This window comes from Nymphalis io, chromosome 7 (assembly GCF_905147045.1).
Source record: "Nymphalis io chromosome 7, ilAglIoxx1.1, whole genome shotgun sequence".
Lineage (NCBI taxonomy): Eukaryota > Metazoa > Arthropoda > Insecta > Lepidoptera > Nymphalidae > Nymphalis > Nymphalis io.
The window spans coordinates 7,748,873-7,770,289 of NC_065894.1; the positions used below are offsets into that span (position 1 = coordinate 7,748,873).

The following is a 21,417-nucleotide window of genomic DNA, read 5'->3' on the forward strand; positions in this document are numbered from 1 at the left end:
ATTAATTTTAATATATATTTTTTAAGAAGCAATATTTATAAATGAATTATTTTATGAAATATAAAATTGATCTCTATTGAAATGCTACGTTTAAAACAAGAATTTTAGCAATAAAATAGTCCAAGAATCTAGGTTACTTAGAATCTAAATTTATTTAAAAACTGTTTATGAAACAGAAATCTTTACATAATCATTTTTCATGTAACGTCTAGAGTAAAACAAAACAAGAACGAAAATTATAAACAAGGAGGTTACTTGTTTTAAGTAACTGTGTAAGTGATACTTATTTTTGTTATTTTTCGATTTGTTTTACGCTGGTACAATGCTATATTAATTGGTAAATTAAGGGACATAACATCTTAGTTCTCAAGGTTGGTGGCGCATTAGCCATGTAAGCATTTCTTACAATGCCAATAACTATGGGCGTTGGTGACCATTTACAGTGGTGGCCTAAATGCTCATCCACCTACCTATTCTATAAAAAAAAACCACTGAATTATCATGTTCTTTATTTGGATTTATAATTTATCTCGTGCTTGACGGTGAAGGAAGACATCGTGAGGAAAACTACATGTGTCTTATTTCACTGAAATTCTGCCACACGTGAATTCCACCAACCCGCATTGGAGCAGCGTGGTGGAATAAGCTTCAAACCTTCTTAAAAATGGAAAAAAGGCCTTAGCCCAGCAGTGGTCCACTCACAGGATGTTACTATATAATTTTGTAACACGTTTGCCTGTTTTAATTTAAAAAAATCGTAAAACTGTCATTCTTCATGTTATTATACATTTAATTACTTAATTCATGATAAAATAAAGTCATGCAATTCGAATCATCGACAATACCAATTTAACTCCAATCCGTTCAAACGGATTTAGGTCGATCATCTATCATCGACAGGTCATCACATGGCCTCACTGCCGATCGCGATAGGATATTTAACTAAAAGTGTTTTAAAATACAGTGTCTGACATGGTATAAATATGAAAAAACTTGCGTTCATACAGCTTATTATTATTCTGTACAAAGATCGTTTTAAGTATTTAGATAGGGACTTTTTTTATATAGAGAGAGGCTCATCTGATGGTAGATTTCTACCAACCCGCATTGGAGCAGCGTGGTGGAATAAGCTCCAAACCTTCTCCTCAAAAGGAAGAGGAGGCCTTAGCCCAGCAGTGGGACATTAACAGGCTGTTACTGTTACATCTGATGGTAAGTGGTCACCACCGCCCATAGACATTAGAACTGTAGGTAATATTAACCATTCCTTACATCGCCAATCAGCCACCAACCTTGGGAACTAAGATGTTCTGCCTCTTGTGCCTGTAGCGCCATTTAAACCGGAATACAACAATACTAGGTATTGCTGTTTAGCGACAAAATATATAATGAAGTCCTTTTATTAGACAGACATTTTCAAAAACATTAATAAATAGATACCAATCATATGTCCCATAGCTGGACTAAGGCCGTCTCTTCATTTTGAGGAGAAGGTTTCGATTTTAATCAACCATTCTACTCAAATGTTGGTTGTTGGTTAGCCATGTGACTTATCTGAAACATGCAATAAATGCTCCATTTATGTTTCAAAACAAAAATTTCGCTGACAACATGTAATATGTATTTCATTATGTCTCGATAATAATGCTGCAACTTAGTTCTACCTAACAATAATCACTTGCAAACAGTATTAAATTTTGTTAAAAATGTATACTTCCGTTTGTATATACATATGTATTTCGTTAACAATCAATCATCATTTAATTCGAATATAAAGGACGGGACATTGGCGGACATTAATCATCGCCAAGTCATCTCATAAATGCACTCAATGCAACTAGTAATTTAGCAAGCCATCCAAACAATTATATGATGATAACGATAAATATGCAACTTATCAAGTAACCGTAATGAAAAATATAAAGGCCTCGATACAGTCCTTATAAATTTAAGTTCTGTTAGTGGAAAAGCTGGTTCAATACCATCCATATTTCCATGAAGATCAACAACACACCTTCAAGGAAGACTAACACACAACAATAAAGAATTCGCAAACAAAAAACCAATTTTGATTGAAATACTGCCTGGAAATAAAAACATACAGACACATCAAACTACTTAATTCAATCAAAATAGTAGAAATAAACATCCAAAGGAATTTTGTGGAGATTAGTTTAAAAAAACTTTTGAAGTGAATATTAAATATATTTAATAAGCCCTAATAAATAACTGGAAATAACGATACAGTTTTAGAAGTTCACAATATTCGTGAATGTAAGGCGTAAAATACATCAAAGATATAAAAATGTAAGCCAATCGAGACCCTTGTGTATTACGATTCGCCCACAAAGCGGTTGATTTCTGATACCTTTGCGATTTTCATTCGAATATCAATATGAATCAGCGTGGAACGTCATTGATGGTATTATAATATCGTTTGTAAGTCTGACGCGTTGTCATAAATCTTTCTTGACAAAATTGACGTGTTTAACGGAATGTTTCGATTGAGTTTTAAAATATCTTTCTTGAATTATGTATTTTGACTGACTTTTGCTTTAACGAAACATGTTTCAATATATAAATATATATATAATTCAATACATAAAAGTAATATTCTGACCAAGGGACTATCGATACACAGCTTGAAACTATAAGAATTGTTGAAAATGTATCTATGTTTTGCAATGTAGACGTTCGCACTAAGAAAGTATTTTGCGAAATTCTGATTTTGAAGGGGAAGTTTCATCCCAGGTTAAAACTTCATTACATCGAAAATTTGACATTATTTTTTGTACACTAAAGCAAATAATATGGGTATACTTAAAAAAAACGTTGCTAATTGTATTGCAATATAAAGGCTGTGTATATCTTACATTTGATAGAATATCAAATTGCTAATTTGTTTGCGTTAAGATCATAGTTATTATCTACAAAAATAACCTAAGGTATATAAACCCTTTTATATTAATAAGTGAGAGAAACTTTTCTATATATTACTTTATTTATTTAAAACATTTAGATGATATATATCTATAGATATATACACGAAACCAAAATACAATTTCTAAAACTTACCAATTCCTCGGGAGATCCCGGTTCCTTCATACCATTGCTCTTATCCGTGCTCCCCGTCTCTGTAAAAAAATATATAAATTAATATTAAATTATGTCAATTTACTTTAATTACAAAAAAAAACAATTTATACTTTATTCAAGTTTCTTAAGATCTCAACTCTTTTGATCGTGAGTTTTGCTAGCAAATACTATAGTAGTATTTTACCATATTAACTAGTATTGACTGCCTCGTTGGTCTAGTGGCTCGAAATAAGGCCGCAGATTCCAAGGTACTGGAGTCCCTTCTGATTGTTATTAGATTGAGAGAATATGTGTCCCTGTGTTTGCACACACTTGTGCATTATAAAACGTTCTGCGCAGTTGAGATCTCTCCTGAGACTGGCTGCTATAGCCGAAACCGGTCAAAAGGACATCATCGTCTGTATTTTGCTAGTAAACAGGACTTGTGTCAAATGCACTTGTAAATGTAAAGCTACTTTCGTTTCGGAATATATTTTCTACAGAGAAGAAGTGGAGAGAAATTCAGATGTTCTTATTTTACACGGATTATATGTTAACAATAATATGCCCTAATATCATTTATTTGAGCTCAGCGTAGTGTGACGGATTGACGGATTTGACAGATATTCACGTCTGGCCGCCTGACTGACGTCAAGCCTCCTTAGGATTACTGAGTTGTTTTAACGCCCTCATAAAGATTGTTAAGGCACGGACACATAAACATCACAGGTGATGATATACGTATAATACACATACAGTTGGGATGGAATGGCTATTTTATGACAATTGAACTCTACATGAAAATTAAAAAATAGTAATGCGACACTGTTTATTATGCATATAATTTGTAATTTATTGATATACCATGTCTATTTATACCTTCTTATTTTAAGCTTTAAAATGATTGTGTAACAAATGTAATTGAATGTTGCAAAAAATAGACTTTTTTGCAACATTCAATTTACGGCAGAGATAGTTAAATTCGTTCTTTCAATAGGTGTCATGAATATACGTCAATACCAACTGATTGCTTTAATGCAATCAACGCGGTTCAGCGACGATGAAACGAAGCAAATTAATGATTTTACTTGTAAGGGTCGTGTAACTTTGGGAACAATATAATTGACGCTTCAAAGTGAAAAACAATTATTGAACGGTAAAATCAATAACAATTTGATATCAATTAGTACAATTTCAAAAATAATTTTTATTGTTCTGCTTGGTGGATGGCTGTGTACTCGTACCATTATTTTTATCAATTTTATTCTACCCTCAAATAGCAAATAGTTATAGGGCTGTATTTTAGTTTGGGGAATGGGTGTGCCAGTGTTATTAAAAGAACTAGGAACGTAATACTTTTTACAGCACTGCTTTTCATATACAATGTTTTAATAAAAATAAAAATATTTTTCTAATTATTTATTTCTATCTTGGTAACGATAACAGATTAAAAAAAAACATGATGTTGAATCTAATCAAGTTATTATTATTTAAAAAATGTCAAACACGTATCACAAAATAAGTCAATTTATCCAATCACGAACGTGCGTTATTGTTTATACTTTATTAATACTGAAATATTGATAGTAATTAACATGAATATTGATAAGGGACATTAAACATGGGCATTAACGCGATAGACCATCAAAAAATATTATAATTAATTTTTAATAACAACGGAAGTATAAAACGCGCCCAATTAACGGCTGTTAATTAAAACTCTAGATAAAGAGCTAATTATAAACCAAAATAGGTGAGTTGCGGTAACACACAACGGTAACAATTATAATAAATATATACAAGCCAAGTTAGCTCCTATCACGCTTAGATAAATATTAAAATTGTATGCGCGAAATAAATTTGCATTAAGCTTACTTTACCGTCCTACAAAATTTAATCTCATGCATTTTGTTGAAACAAATTGAGTTACAGGATATAGTTATACAAAGCTACGAGGACACTAATGCACAAAATCTCATAACATTATGATTGCGAAAGTTTGCGGGCTTAAAAAATTTTCATTCAATCACGTCTATGGATTGGATCGACCTATCATATACGAATGGATTTAGATTTAACATACTTTTGATATTTTTCTACATAAAAAATGCTTATATCGTAATATACATACTTATATTGGTTTACATGGTTTATTAGTGGCGCACGGCAGTGAAGCTTTTGGTCGGCATGATTTTTTTCGATACCTTCAACAATCATCGACTTATTTCATATTTTTGAGTTTATTACGTTTAGACAGAAAGTAACACAGACGCGGCAGGGTGACTTTGTTTTATTATATGTAGTGGTAAAATATTTTGCTATATTTTTTCTAGCAAAGTTTCAGTTACAAATACTTTTATAAATACTGTATGCTCAAAATACGTTATGACAAAACGTTTCTTAGTAAAATATGAAATGTTATTAGTAGATTTAAATTTACAAGGATTCTTATTTAGCAGACAGATATATGCTTTTACGAATTTGTAAAATGTACTTACAATGTACTTTTATAATTTACGAAAAACTTTTCTATTTTTTTTTGACAATATAAAAAAGTAAAAAACGAAACAATTTGCTGCGTTTTTTTTAATTATCTTATTAGTTAAGTCTTAACAAGAAGAACCTTTGGAAACAGCGTGAGAATCTCCAGCAAAAAGTCTAAGATCTTGCGGTGAACCGAAAGCAAAAGCTGGCAGATGTTTTAGAACTAAAAAGCATTAAGCCAACGTGAGCATAAACGATCCTTTATGTTTCTCACGTTGCACGATCTTAGACTTGGATTTGCCGCTTCACAGCTTTGACTCACCGCAAAGGTGAGCCCTGTTACGTGCATTCACGCAAATTGTATCGCTTTAACGGACCTTCAATACTGCACACAAAAATACACTTTAACTATATAGCTTAACGCTTATTTTATAATCATCCATCGCGTTACGTCTTTTTAGTATTTGTTGTATACTGTCAACCGCAGAAAGTAAATCGTCGTTAAGTCTCGTCTCAGTTTGCTAACATTATGTCACGTAACGAAATCTTTAATAACGTTCTTTATCTTATCTCATACTATGGTCACTTACCATTCAGAAGACGACTAGATTATTGACTTTTTATATAACAATGGTGTTGAATCGCTTTCGAAACTTTCGCCGTCAATTAAATCGCTACCGTTTTCGGTTCCATTACTCGTCACGTTTTATTGTGCAAGTCTTTAAATAATAGCTTCTACGCTTACTTGTTATAAGATAAGAGCAGATACATAACTTAAAAAAACATCTGCAATAATAGCCATTTCATCTTCTGAAATAAATATATTTAACTGTTTAATTTTACTAATAAACAATTATTTTTTTAGAAACAATTATCTTATTGTTTTCTATCTCTCTCTCAAATTGTATTTATATATTATCTTTTACGTTAGTATTTTATCAAGAGCATAAAAATACGACACAAAATGTGTTTTTACATTTCTTTAATTGTAAAATGTTTGACAACTCTATTTTATTAAAAGAATCCAATGACCGAGAAATAAATTGGAATTAAGTAAATATAACAAAAGCTAAGTTAGACAATATGAACAAAGGATTATTCATTCCAAAAAATTTTTGTTAAATAATTTAAAACAATTCCGTTATGGATAAGGGAATAGAGAATTAAGCACTCCATTATCCCGAGACACTTTTATATAGATGTGTACGGTCTATAAGAATTTAAAATGCTAATTTCGAAACAAGGATTTATTAATTTTCATTTGGAATAGCCGGCTGAAGTAAATAGGATATCGAGGTGGAGCAAGATTTAAAATTTGAATAAGTAAATAATATTTACATCTTTTCGTCATTATACACTTTATTTATAACACGCGGTTCTCGTTGCGGCTATGTCTACGTTAGATAGGCATTGGCACTAAAAGAAATATAAATGGATGGGTATCACCCGGTAATCGAATATTCTAATGCCAAATATTCTTAATAGGTATTGTTCCCGGTATGAAAGTTGAATGTCAAACGACTTATTTGCTTACCTGCTTTGTTAAAATAATTAAAATAAACATTTTTTTTATATTTGTTTGTTATAATAGTATGGAATAATAATTTTCAATTTGTCGGACTGTTTCTTTATCATCATGGAAGTAATATGATAAATGTTTCAGACTTAGAACAAGACAAGTACAATCCAGCTAATTGATAAGTCATTTAAATAAAATATCAGCTAAAGTTTGCATTTTCACATAATATTTTCAACAGAAAACCGCCAATGATTTTATCAAGCCTATTTTCAATTTGTTACAATTTTTTATTTGATATTGACAAAAAAAAATTGATTTAATATTGTTATAATCAACGCCATAAAGTTCATCGAATGACTATTATTTAATAAATAATTCGTTTGTGTAATAATTATATATATTGTGTATTAATTATGTTTGGAAAATACTAAATAGCTGGGCCTGATAACGATATAACGACTAACTAATTAAAAATTGTTATGGTTCTTTGGGTCGCGCTTAAACAATAGTTGTAGATCGACTTTAAAAAAATAGTAATTCGTAGAAAATATTATCTAAAGCAAACGCACAACAATTTTGGAACCATTTAAAAGTACAATACAGCGTTTTCATTGGTATTCTCGAGGTCAATTCTAAAAATTTCAATAACCTTTCATTTGAAGCCAGGATCATTTATACAAGTAACGAACGTCAAATATTATAATGTATTTGCTGTATAAAACCTTCGAATATTAAATGTCGTACTTGGTCTATTGAAATATTTGTCATTCATCACTTTTAGATTTGCTCTAAATAGCTTTGTAAAAAACATTTTAAATATGAATGTCATTAAAAGCAATAAAAGCTATTTAAGATAAGAAAATAAAGTATGTAATTAACTTAAAGTCAGTCAAAATAAACTGTCCTGTACTTAGGCACATTACATATTTACCGTCAATGAAAATGCAAACTAAAGCATGTTTTTCAATGGCCTCAATCCTTTGGAAACAGTCACCATTGAAAGTATGGCCATACGAGCTGCATTATACGAGTTGCTTATTATCCATGCATTAACAGTCTGGCATCGCAACCAAATGTATTAAAATCTACACTTATAAACGCGATTGTCCTGACTATCAACGCATTGCCAAAACTCTAGCTAAGAGTCTAGCAAGCTGCGGTACATTTAAAATGTAAGCGTTTTTGGAAAATTCTACTTTAAGGGGAGATACGGGAGTTGCAACTTTGTATGAATTTTACCAGTACCAAGTCGGTACGTGTTCGCCTATAAGATAAACTTTAATATTTTATCTTTAACTTTTATTCTAAGATAATCTTAGAAGACTAAGCCTCATTCAAAAATTAATGATTTGGGTATATTTCGCTTCTAGCAGATAAACCTCGTGAATCTTAACTGAAAATCACAGGTACAAATCCGGCACTGCTCGTGCTCAGCGACATAGAAAAAACATCATGATGAAATTTGTAGCTGTCAGGTGAAATTGCGCCTCATGTGTATTCCTATTATTACCAACCCACTCATGAACAGCGTGATGGAAGAAACACAACAACTTGTTCTTAAAAAAAGTGGGATACTCACGGATTTTTGCCTAACTTTTATACAATCAATGTGCAGTTTATTAAAAATTGTACCATGTGAAGCGTGGACGGAAAATAAAAATAAACGTCTAGTTTAAAAAAGGCAAGCGTAAATGAATTTTCATAAAGCATACATAGTTCACGGTTATGGACTAGTGAACGGTCGCACAATAATTACTGTGTTCCCTTCACACGGCTGCGTCGCATGACTGACTCTTTTACATTCCTAATATGATAACGTAGAGAAGAAACATATTAAATTTTTGAAACGTTTTTTCCTTTACAATTTTATCTAGACAACGATATAAGAATACTTTTTATATACACTACAATGTTTTTTTTTCTTCATACGAGCTTTTTATTTGGGGTTTTGTTTCTTTATCGGATGTACGAAACGAATTAATTGTGATTTCGCTGGTGACAATACAGTCTAGAACAGTCTTAGTACATGGAATTAATTAAATCTTTTATTTTAATTGCTTTAAGTTTCTTTTTTACTTGGACTTACATATATCTGTGTTGTCACGTCGAGCGAGAGGTTGCACGTTTTCTTCATTTTAACATGAGTTCGATTAACCACATTCAAGCGGCTTTTTTCTACGTCATGTCAAGTCTACCATATAACCATTTCTCATTTTCGCAAAATATTCACTAATAAATTACAAATAAAATTTATGTTTTCCTATGTCAAACATCAACGTACGAATAAAAATAACAAACTCTTACAACTTCAAAGAATATTATAAAGAATATTTAAAACATACATCCAATTGCTGACATTATTGTATGCTTAGTCAAAGGGCCGAGGTCTGCTTCATAATAAAAAGTTTACAAATACCAAAACACGTGTACTGGTGGTAGAGCTTTGTGCAAGCTCGTCTGGGTAGGCACCACCCACTCATCAGATATTCTACCGCAAAACAGCAGTACTTGGTATTGTTGTGTTCCGGTTTGAAGGGTGAGTGAGCCAGTGTAATTACAGGCACAAGGGACGTAACATCTTAGTTCCCAAGGTTGGTGGCGCATTGGTGATGTAAGCGATGGTTAACATTTCTTACATGCCAATGTCTATGGGCGTTGGTGACCACTTACCATCAGGTGGCCCATATTCTCGTCCGCCTTCCTGTTCTATAAAAAAAACATGTTAAGTGTAAGTTACATTGATTAAATTAAATTTAAAGTAAGGAAATAATAATGTTTTTCCAGAAAACAAAATCAGTCGAAATAAACTTTGTATGGTTGAACGCGCTAAACTCGGGAACAAGCAGTCCAATTTGAATAATTATTATCTTTTTAGATAGTATATTTATTAAGGTAGGTTATAAACTAAAAAGCTTTACGGTACGAAAGTGAGGAACGGAGCAGTACCTAACAGTAAACATTAACCAATTTGACAAGTCTTATGGAGAAACTCATTGATGTTTAAAACAGGTATGTGTAACCAAATCGACAAGCTACAGTTGGTAGACAATAAAAAGAGATGGGCTTAGTTTTTAAATTAAGAAAGAGAATAATTTGACAAAAATGCTTCTCATTTTTGAGAAGTAGATTTGGAGCTTACTCCGTCACGCTGCTCTAATCCTACTTGGTGGATACACGGTATCACAAGGAAAACCCTTCCCCGCCAAACCCGACATGAATTATAAACGGGTTTGAAAGCGGAATCATCGGTTAAGATTCACGTCCTCTAACCACTTGTCCATCACGGATCTAATGAATTGACTAATGCCACGAATATGTACACGAAACAATTAGTTTTGCAAAATCTACATGGTGTACTTCTGAAGTTACCATAGGCTTGCTACTTACGGATCAAAAGGCTATGAATAACGGACTCTAGAGTATAAAGAAGACTAAATATTAGAGTTTTAATAAACGTCAATTAGACAACTCTACTAGCCTTTTTTGAATTTATTAACGGGCCTTAAATTATGTAATAGAAACTTTATTAAAATAATTTAGTCTCCGCCTAATCCTCTTGTCACTGTCATATGACAGTCTTATACCAGTTTAAATTTTGATTACGAGTTGATTGTATTAAAAACTCGTTTGAAATTTTATGAGATCAATCGAGCGTGTTTTGAGTTCTTTTAATTCTGAAGTAATTAAGACGCTCGTTATAAGGGTTATATTAAGCTGATTTAAGAATTTAAATAGATATTCAAATGTTCGATACAATTAAAAGGTTACGTTTGAAATTACTATGGCCTTAAAACATTTTAAATACAATTCACATAATATTAGTATTCCGTTTTAACGTTTTTTAATGTTATTTTTTGAGGAATACTCGATTTTTTAATAGACTCGGTAGAACTATTTTCTCGTAGCCTTTTTTTATCGCTGGAAAAACGCGTTACGCGTTTCCCCCACGGAGACAGTGGGGGGAATGTGGGGCTCGCCGGTGTGCCAGGCGCCGAGTGCGCCCCGAACATCGGAATACTCACTAAAAAACCAGCGGTACCCTTTCCGTCTTAACGAGGAGCGCCACGGGATCGCTTTCGCATGCTACCGTGACGCTCTGAATGTTCTCGTAGCCTAGCTTAACTTAGCCATTTGGCTAGTCACTTTCAAAAATTATTATAATACAAAAATAATGTAATAATATGTCCCTACACATATTATACATAGTAAGTAGTAAGTACACTTCCTATTCCCTCTTCTAATTTGATGGAATAGGAAATCCGACACAACCGGAAAGACATTTATAAGTGTGGACATTGCCAACTCTCACACTCTAGACTGACGACTTCTATTGAGAATTTCTCGACAGAAAAACTAGACAAATTATATCGTCAACCGTTAATAATAATGATATTATGAACACTTAGAGCATATTTAATTGTATAATAACAAACTAGGCACATAAAGTTAGATCCTTGTAACTTGTAAGGTAATCTCTCTACATGTATGCAGGTATTATGGCCTCGTGGATAAAGTTTCACTAGTTATAATATACGTACGTGCAATAAACATCATATCTAATGTCAGTTGAACATATAAAGTGAATAATCGCAGGTAGAAAACTTTATAATTCCTTATTTAAATTAGAGAGATTTCCACTTAGTTCGTTAAGCCCAGTTAGTTCAAGGTCACTGAGCGTGCTATGCTCGTACTATCTTTGAAGGATAAGATAAAAATGAGATTACCAGAAAAAGAACCGTAGTTACAGACCCGATTGGAAGGGGAAGAACCGGAAGCTTTGGCGCACTTTAAGGGAAGCCTATGTCTAGCAATGGATTGCGATTAGTTGATGACTGATATTAAATCGTCAACTCTGTTGTTATAAGCTTTTATAAAGTAAAGGAAATGATAACACACTCATTATACCTGAAATTATTTACGCACAACAAATTTCTATCGCAATATATAATAAACGAACATAAATAAGGACGTATACATAACCATTGTTAGTAGATTACTCGTTGAGTATAGAAATGTCCACTCGCGGCATCGAACCTGTCACATGAATCACTATCGGGGCAAGATGTATGCCCGAGTGGGTGTTAGCTCCTTCCACGTGGCTAGATAATTCTGTTTGGCCTCCAATATATCACTGGTGACCACCCACAAGACATTTAAGAGTCTAATCGACAATTGAGATAGGAATTAGCAAATATATGTGATATTTAACACATATATTTGTAAAAAATAGCGATATTTTTTTGATTTTTTTTTCATATACTTTTAACAGTATTGTTAAATAATGATCGATTCGGAATATCTACTATCTGTTTGGTGTTAGCCAATTACAATCGAACGTCTTGACAAAATAAATAAATGTATATAAAATATTTGTTAGAAAAGTCGTTTAATAATAAAAAATAATATTCGTGGAATGTGACAAAGTATTTATTCTATTAATTAATTAAACATGATGTATTATGACGCATCATGATTTAATTGGATTATGAACATTCGCTTCCATTCAAAGGCAATCATTCGAAAACAAAAGCATTTCGTAATTATATTTTTAACTAAAGTAGATAACTTTAGGTAGCTGTAATTAATATTCACGCAGAAAGGTAACAAAATTTTTATTTTTATTTCTGCAACTTAAAGTAAAAACTTTAACATTGCAACACAATCAATATTTCTAGAATTCGCAGTAACCGTTTGAGTACTTCGTTTCAGTTAAGGAGTGGAGTAGAATTTTATTACTTTTTAATACAACCTAGTCTTTAAAGAACAGCGACATGACATAATTTAAACGAAAGGTTTCAGATTTAAAGCGCTGAGAATGAACTTTTTTTTACAATATTAAAATATACATTTTTGGTAAGTATCTAAACCTTATAAAAAGTCTGAAAGAGTTTCATGTCTACAAACTGGAAATTTCAAATCGACATTATAAGTGGAAAATATTAAAGCGAATTTAGCACTGCAAAATAACATTAAATATATCTTCGATATTTCCATTATTAATTATTATTTTTCCATATTTAAACAGCACTTACATACAGCTGCAAACAAACGTACTCAAATTTTTCGCGTCGCCAGATAAATTGGTACGTTCAAATTTTTTGCTAGCGGGACATCATTCGGCTGACAACAGAGTAGATTTATTTTTACAATCATAAACCTGAGTATAGGTTGGAATGATTAAATTGGTTTCGCTGTTTTGTTTTTCAACAATACAAGCACTTTTAACAAAAATATTTTACTGTAATTTCTTATAGCACTATCAATATAAAACGAATAATTTGTATCCAAGCTGAAATGATTTTATACAAAACTTAAGCTCAAATTCATACGATATTTACTAGTATTAATATACGTGTAACGTGATTAATGAACAGATTACATTGGATCCCTGTCTCAAATCATTAAACGACTCAATACTGTGTATTTATAAAATTTCGCATTAAATCATGAACAACAATTTTTTTTATTTATTTTTCAAAGTAATTATAAGTTATTCTCCACACACATATAAGCTTCGTCTGTACAAAGAAGAATGTCGCTGAGCGAGCCCTGGCGCTCATAAATATGGAGTTGATGATTAAAAGGCATACTCTAGAAGTTTTTCTGCTAGCCTAGCCTATCCTTTGAAAGCGGCACCAAGATGCGCGTGCGTGAGTTTAAAACAATTTATCTACTTGGAGCCTTGAAACGCAACTGGTGTCATATAAAAAATTGCAATGCCCGATGTCTACTGATTTATTCAGACATTGAAAACGAATGGACAAATGTAAATATTCAATCACTTGCTATCTTTACTCGCAAACCGGCCAAGATTGCTTGCGGACTGGATAGAATACTAATGAATTTATAGAAGGAAATCTTTTTTATATTTTACTGCGTTGAAACTAATAATGTTCTCAGAAATGACCTTAATTATACTTTAATTTACAAAGTTTAGTATCAAGTAAAAGGTAATCACTGGTACATTTGCAAACTCGTCAAAGATTATAATATCAGAAGTGTCATGTTATGTAATTCCAAGCTTAATATATTCAGTTACTCATTCGCATATATCTTGCTCTTTACACCATCCCCCTAATGGCACCCTTTATCACTGATTATTGGTTCGAGCGGCGAAGTGGGCGTGTTATAAAGACACTAGCTCGTTTATATCTGCACTGAAATTACTAGATTATTACGAACGTTTGAACCATCAGTCGTTAACTTAATCACCTGTAATGAAACCGATGTTTAAATAAACCAAGCGATGAACCGTAATTGTAGGTATCACATTATTTGAACAAAATGATATAATCGTTATGATAATGTAACTTTTACATAGACAAATGATTAACGTTAATGAAGACGTAAGACTAATTACATTAATACATTGATGGACCTCAAACACTTTTCGTTAGGAGCCACAAAAGCAGAATAGAATAGAACCACCCCAACTTAACTTTTATATGCATGGTAAGAGGAGACAGATTATTTTGTTAATTTGTATGGGATTATTTTCCCGCTATAATAAGGTTAACTAACCCACCATCATAACTATTCCCAAGGTGATGTCGGGTGCCCTGCCCTGAAGTCTGCCAAATTACTGCATGAACCTTTATTTACATAACCGTGATGGTCGTTTAAATTAAATTGTAGGTTAACACACACACGCCACTGATTTCTCTTGTGCTTCATTTGCGTTTATAATATTTCTAGTGCTAGACGGTAAATGAAAACGTATGTGAGTGCACAGACCATTAGAGCAGCTTAATTATATATAGAGCTCTTTTGAATCCTCATGTTTAAGGATTAAATTAAATGGAAAGCTATCAACCAATCGAAATTTAGATTCTACCGAAAAGTACCGGCATTAACCTCAGTAGTTACTCTTTTTCATATTATACACATAAATTAAATATGCTTTATCTATTGTTTTGTGTAAATAGCCTTATCTATTATTGTATTTTTAATATAAGAATTATATTTTAAGAGACAAAGACAAAATATTTGGTAAATTTTATAATAGAATCGATAATAATATAAGCCTTGATAATAATGTTCAATACATTGTACAGTGCAGAGACAGAAATTTAATGTTATAAGTTTACCTTTACTTGAGTTAAAACAATGATTGTCCTAGATATTATCAAAATTATCTATAAATTCTTAATATATACATACTGTTGTTGTAAGCATATTTCGTTGGAACTATAGGTATTAAAACTTTATTAAAAACCTTATCCTTAACAAAGAAACGAGGCCCATCAAAAGGATAATTACAGGCACTTTCCAAAATAAATAAAATAAAAGGCAGCACGTAATTATGATGTTGATGATGAGATGGTCTTCAAAATGTCAATTCTCGTCCCCAGAATTGTAAATTATCACTTAAAAATATTATTTTTACCATATCTATTAAACTCACCACAATAATTGACTGTAATCTATTATTATAAACGATTATATCATTTTATTATTAAACATAATTAAAACGAATAACATAAAACTACTATTTAATTAATTATTTAAGATGGATGAAGACCAAAGATTGATAAGTTTGGTGTTCAAACGAAATAGTGGCGGCGCTTAATATCTCCAGCGACATTCTTTGAACGAAGACAGATAGCTGTAATGGCATCAGTCGGCGTTGAAATGAAAGGAGACATTCCGATTCATCATATCAACGGTGATCCCCTGAGGCGCATGCCATAGAGTATATTTGAACGTAGATGTAGAACTTAAAATACTTTTGCCATATAATTATCAACTATTTAATTGTTAATAATTTTGATGTAATGTAAGCAAAAAAAGATAATTGTTGAGATATTTCCAGTTCTTCTCAATATAATCTACATTCCAACATAATAGCAGTATGTTTAATTTAATTGCAAATTGTGATTTAATGCCTTGATAAACATATTTTTTAAACTTACAATTTTAAATAACTGTCATACTTTTATATTTTTTAGTGGCTGTGAAATATATATAGTTATTATATTTTTACGGTTTAACCATGGTTAAAATATGAAAAAAACTACATAATCCAGTATAAAGTATAGTCTTGTATATGACAAGAAACTGTAAACAAATTGACATTATTACATTTATTATATTATATATCTCTTATTTGAATTAAGCTACCAGCATGGAAAAAAAAAACTTTAAAAGAGAATTACTAAAGGCAAAATAAACTCTAGCGAGCACTAGTCGTTACCTCTACTTGTTAGATAACGAGTACAATAAAACGCTTAGCAACCTTCATAAACTTTATCTCCAGTTCTTGCTCTACATTATTCGTTAGATAGGTATGAACGCACACCCGGAGGCTTGGAAGCAATCTACGCCCAACTAGCACAATACCAGGAGCTCGTCTATAGACATTCAATCAACGCCTTAAGAACACCAACCATTACATTATTGAATGTACTCTGTGAATCTCTCGTACTTCACTTTAATATTCAAGTAGGCTCCTTTTAAGTAGTTTTTAATCATTATTTTACTGAATGAATTCAATCATAAAGCTATCATCGATTCGGAGTTTAAATTCAACCGAAAAGTACTGGCAAAACTCAAAGTTATTCTTTTTCTAAAATAAAATATATTCTCTATGTACAATTTAAATCTTCGTCGCATGTGACGCACTTTTCTCAAAATAACAAGTCTTTATTAATATACTAATTTATTTCATTAAATATAAAACTTTTATGTAATATTTTATAATAAATAATTGATGACAACACTTCTATTGTAATCTTTATTTTATTAAATTATCGATATAAAATCACAGAAATATATGATGATTGCGTCAAATGTATTGAATATACTTAGAATGAGCGTCCATTAAATTGCATACAGGATTCATAGATTAAATAGTAAATAATTAATTCGTACGTGTAAATCGGTGGGTTTAATTGTAAATTGTAACAAAGATTTTGAGGGTTTTTTGAAATGTCAAATCACAAGTCAAATCAATATATTTTTTATATTTTTTAAAGTAGACTCATTCAAGTACTTTCGAATTGTTATTTTAATAAAATAATATTAATATATATACACATATAAATATATTAAATACAATTTTATTTATACATGTTGCAAAACAAACGACGATGACTAAGTCAATCAGCAATGAATTCATTAACAAAGCTAAAACAAGTTTATCAGCTGAAAATATTTTAATTAAATTGCTACATCACAATAACAATGAATTTATATTTCATACATAAGACAATGTAAAGCTAAGCTAGAAAGCCTTGTCAGTTAAATAAGTTGTTATTTAAATTATAAAGTTAGCGTTGTCTTATCTTAATACAATGAATGTTTTAGAACAGCATCTATTGTCTTCAGATTTACATATAATTATTTTTAACACGATTTAGCATTGAATGGATTTCTTATTCTGACGATTATTTGCTACAAAAAGAGCCGTTACATTATCCTGTCCTAGTAATAAATATAAATTAAAGAACAAAATAATATTTATTTACCAAAACAAAAAAATATTTCATCAGAAATGCTAATTTATAAAATGATTCAGAATTATTTTTAAAGTAAAAAAAATAAAAAAGTTGTTTTAAGCAGTATATATACTAGTATCTATAGTTATTGCAATATCTCAAATGATGTATACTAAGTATGAGGTAATATATATTAATTATAGTCATCTCTATGATGACTATAATTAATATGAATGGCGTACTTAAGAAAAATATATTACGTGAATTTAAAAACAATATTTATAATATGCGCCAAAGCGCGTTTTCACTATCGAATGTACAAATAACTGACGAAGATGTCAGATAGGCTTATCTTAGGATTGACAGAACTAAAGGGAGTAACTCAATAAACGGTGTTGGATATCCTGTGAAGAGCTTGCATTCGATAAGATCGCTTTGCAATCGAAACTAGACTGCTTGCGCCTTTGAATACTTGTATGCCCAATATATAAGCGGCAGCGTCAGTCAAATGTTTCCAAAGTTTTTATTTTTGTAATTGAAGATCTAAAGTAGATCGAACTAATATCGTTAATGCAGAAGTGAGTCTGTACATACATCGATCGTAGTAAAATACCTAAGAGTAGTGACACTAGAGGTATAATAAGGATATAGGAATATAATTTTGGTATGTACTGAATCGATTGTGAAGTCACAGGGAACAATATGTTTAAAACAAAACGCTCAAACGATACACATTAAAAAGCCCACTCTAGTGTTTTAATATTTTATTTATACAGAGGCAAAAAATACATATAGTAACTTCCTATGGCTTTTTATACAAAGTTGTACAAAGGCGGGGTTTATGACCATACTGACCGTACTATCTTCCTGACAACCTTTTGCACATGCAGAAATGGTACATGTAGATGCAACAATAGATACTAAGTATGAGGTAACAAGCTTATTGAAAAGATAATACGAGCACTCACAAACGGACAAAAACGATGATTTCTTAAGAAATTTTTGCTCCTACATTACATTTATTAAAGATATGCTACGAAATCATAAATAACACTGGATTTAAAATTTGGAGAAAATATACACTTTTAAGTCTACACAATTAAACAAAATATTCGTGCGCCTCAATTCTCATGTTGTCCTTGACACGACCTATGCAGCAGGCAGCCTTGCCCGCCTTATTAAATATACGTCAGGCTAATTTCACAAAGCACTACTTAAGCTCCTCTGTCAAGTGATCATTAAACAGTAAATACTAAGTCCAAGCAAAGGCAAGTCTAGACTGAATAATTAATAGCGTAATTAGTGCATTTGAGTTGAATACATAATTTAATAAATTTGTATAATCTAAGATCTGGTCTAGATCGTGACTTATGCCAGATACAAAACCGTGTAATGTTTAATCGTTAATTGGTGTCCTTGCCTCGACTACCTTAAAGTTATAACGTGTAACATTATTTTGGAACTTTATTATACTCGCCTAAGCTATGATAATAACTCATTGTTTTGTCTGAGATTGATATGTGTGATTTAATCATTAGCCTTGATTCTTCACAAGGAAGTATGTGGCCTTTGATGTGGCATGGAATGTTTTAAAAGCCATTATCAAACGTGAGAAAAATTGTAATATGTTTGAATTAGTTAAAATTACATAACATACATCTTAATGATATTTATTATTAAATTTCTTAATTATATATTTAAACCGATGCAGTTACACTTTTCTATTTATGTATTCCAAGAACATTTAGTTATTCACGGCAATTATCTATTTGTAAATTATTCATAGTGTAAGAAAATATGAATTAGTTACATTCTTCTTTTTAATCACGTAGCAGATTAGAATTTTGCAATCTTTTTATAGAGTCGACACTTTAATAGTACAGTCGTGTACGATGAATTAAAGTTAGTTCTGCATTTTGTTCGCGCCTGTACCATTTCGCGGAGGTGGGGGCGCCAAAACCGGTTCCGTACAAACGCCGGAAGCCTTTCCCTCACGATAGCTATGTATCGCGGCTCATTGTGGCCCTACTGATATGTAAAAAGTGAAACGTCTACGAGTTCGTTGCACAATACGGGGCCCTGGCGTCTGCGGAATACGAAAAGTGGTCAATTGGGTACGTTTTAATTCTTCCATAGTGAAGTTTATTTGTAAAAAATATAAAAACGACCCGTACCCAAGCAAATATATTTTATTTAACTGTTGTGTACATTATAATAACTGAAATTTTGTTGATCTAGTGGCTAGCCATAAAGCCATAGAATCCGAGGTCGCCGGTTCAAACCCCGGATCGAGCCATTAAAAAGTTATTGGAGTTTTCTATCTAGGAATTCTCAGTTTAACACGGGAATGCCCTGCCTTAAACGTAACGTTTAAAAAAACACGTTAAACTGTCTTGCGCCTGAACTTTCTCCAGTCGCGTCGGATCAGTCGTCCCATCTAATCATGTTAGCGAGGGGAGTGCACTTTTATTTGCGCACACACATTCGCATTACAATATGACCCGCGTAGTTGGCTAATCAGACTGACCACCTTTTTTGGCGCCGAGTGCGCCCCAAACAACGAAATACCCACTAAAAAACCAGCGGTACCCTTTCCGTCATAACGAGGAGCGCCACGGGATCGCTTGCGCAGGCTACCGCGAGACTGACCCACCTTAGCGAAAATCGGTCAGGAAGACCTTACACAAAAATAATACTTTCAGACTAAAAATTGTATTGAAAAGTCAGAAATTATATATGAAACTGCACAGATGAAGTATATTAATGTACAAACAATGCATGTTACAACACAATAGTAGTACTAGTTCAACAGCCATTGATTATTTGAAATTGTAATGTAGTTAGTACTTGGGCATTCTTCATAGAAAATAACCGTTTTGTTTCGCTATTCTTAATTCAATTGAGATAATTCAATATTATGTCAGCAAAATCGCGTTTCACTTAATTTAATTTTATTTATGAAAATTTTATTTGTTCAATTTGTAATGGAAACTATGATTTTAAGAATCGCAAGGACTAACGAGAATAATATTTACTTTTAATTCAATTCGATTGAAAGAGCGGTACTCAGAAAATGAAAACATATTTAATATTTTATTTATCTTCTGCTCGATTCTAGACTAATAAATAACGTTTTACATATGTGATATCAAATGCGGAACTGATAGCTCATTAAATTTCGACCGATTCCCACGTGAATAATTAAAAATAGCAAAATTATCAATATGACTCACTAACTAAGGTTTATTGCACTCTAAGCTTGCTAGACTGTATAGGTGATCAGACCGTAATGGCAACTTGGTTGTGCAAGCGCCCACGTATTCAAATAAATATGCGGCCAATAACTTTCGTATTGAAACTAAATCGTCTAGTCACGAACAAACAAATCATTGCTCGGTACGTCGTTACAAGATATCAGCGTGATGTCATTAACATTCTGTATCATTTGTTGTTAGGATTGTTTAGACTGCTTAACTCGGGTGTAATTTGTGGACTCAATAGCCGGCAAGATTGCATTCCCTGTATATAGTGGCTTTTTGTGATAAATGGGAGGCTCCAACCCGAGATCTAGCCGCTTTGTTAAGCTACATACATAAAAACAACATACATGATCTTATCTCAGTAGGTATCTACTTATTTAGACAAATATTTTCCGAGACAAACAACAAATTGATATATTAATTATTCAAATGTGAAGATGATTTTTTGACGATTTTATTTCTATATTAATTATACAAAAGGTTACAATGAAGTGTTACATATACCCTTATAATTAAGGGTTAAATAATTAAGGGTTACATATATACACACCACTATTCAAGATATATGTAAAATCATAGAGATAGTCATTGGTTTAACTCGTATCGCAATGTGCTACAAATAGTACAAGCACTATACAGTTTG

At 31.8% G+C, this 21,417-nt stretch overlaps 1 protein-coding gene across 2 annotated transcripts in view; it reads right to left on the reverse strand.

Moving 5' to 3' along the window:
• The window catches only part of LOC126769338 (apoptosis-stimulating of p53 protein 1), a 256,568-nt gene that overhangs the window by 142,543 nt on the left and 92,608 nt on the right, over nucleotides 1-21,417 (reverse strand). For both annotated transcript variants that reach the window (XM_050488027.1, XM_050488028.1), the window contains one exon: nucleotides 3,076-3,134. In XM_050488027.1, coding sequence (XP_050343984.1) covers nucleotides 3,076-3,134 — 59 coding nt within the window. The remainder of the gene's footprint in view (nucleotides 1-3,075; nucleotides 3,135-21,417) is intronic.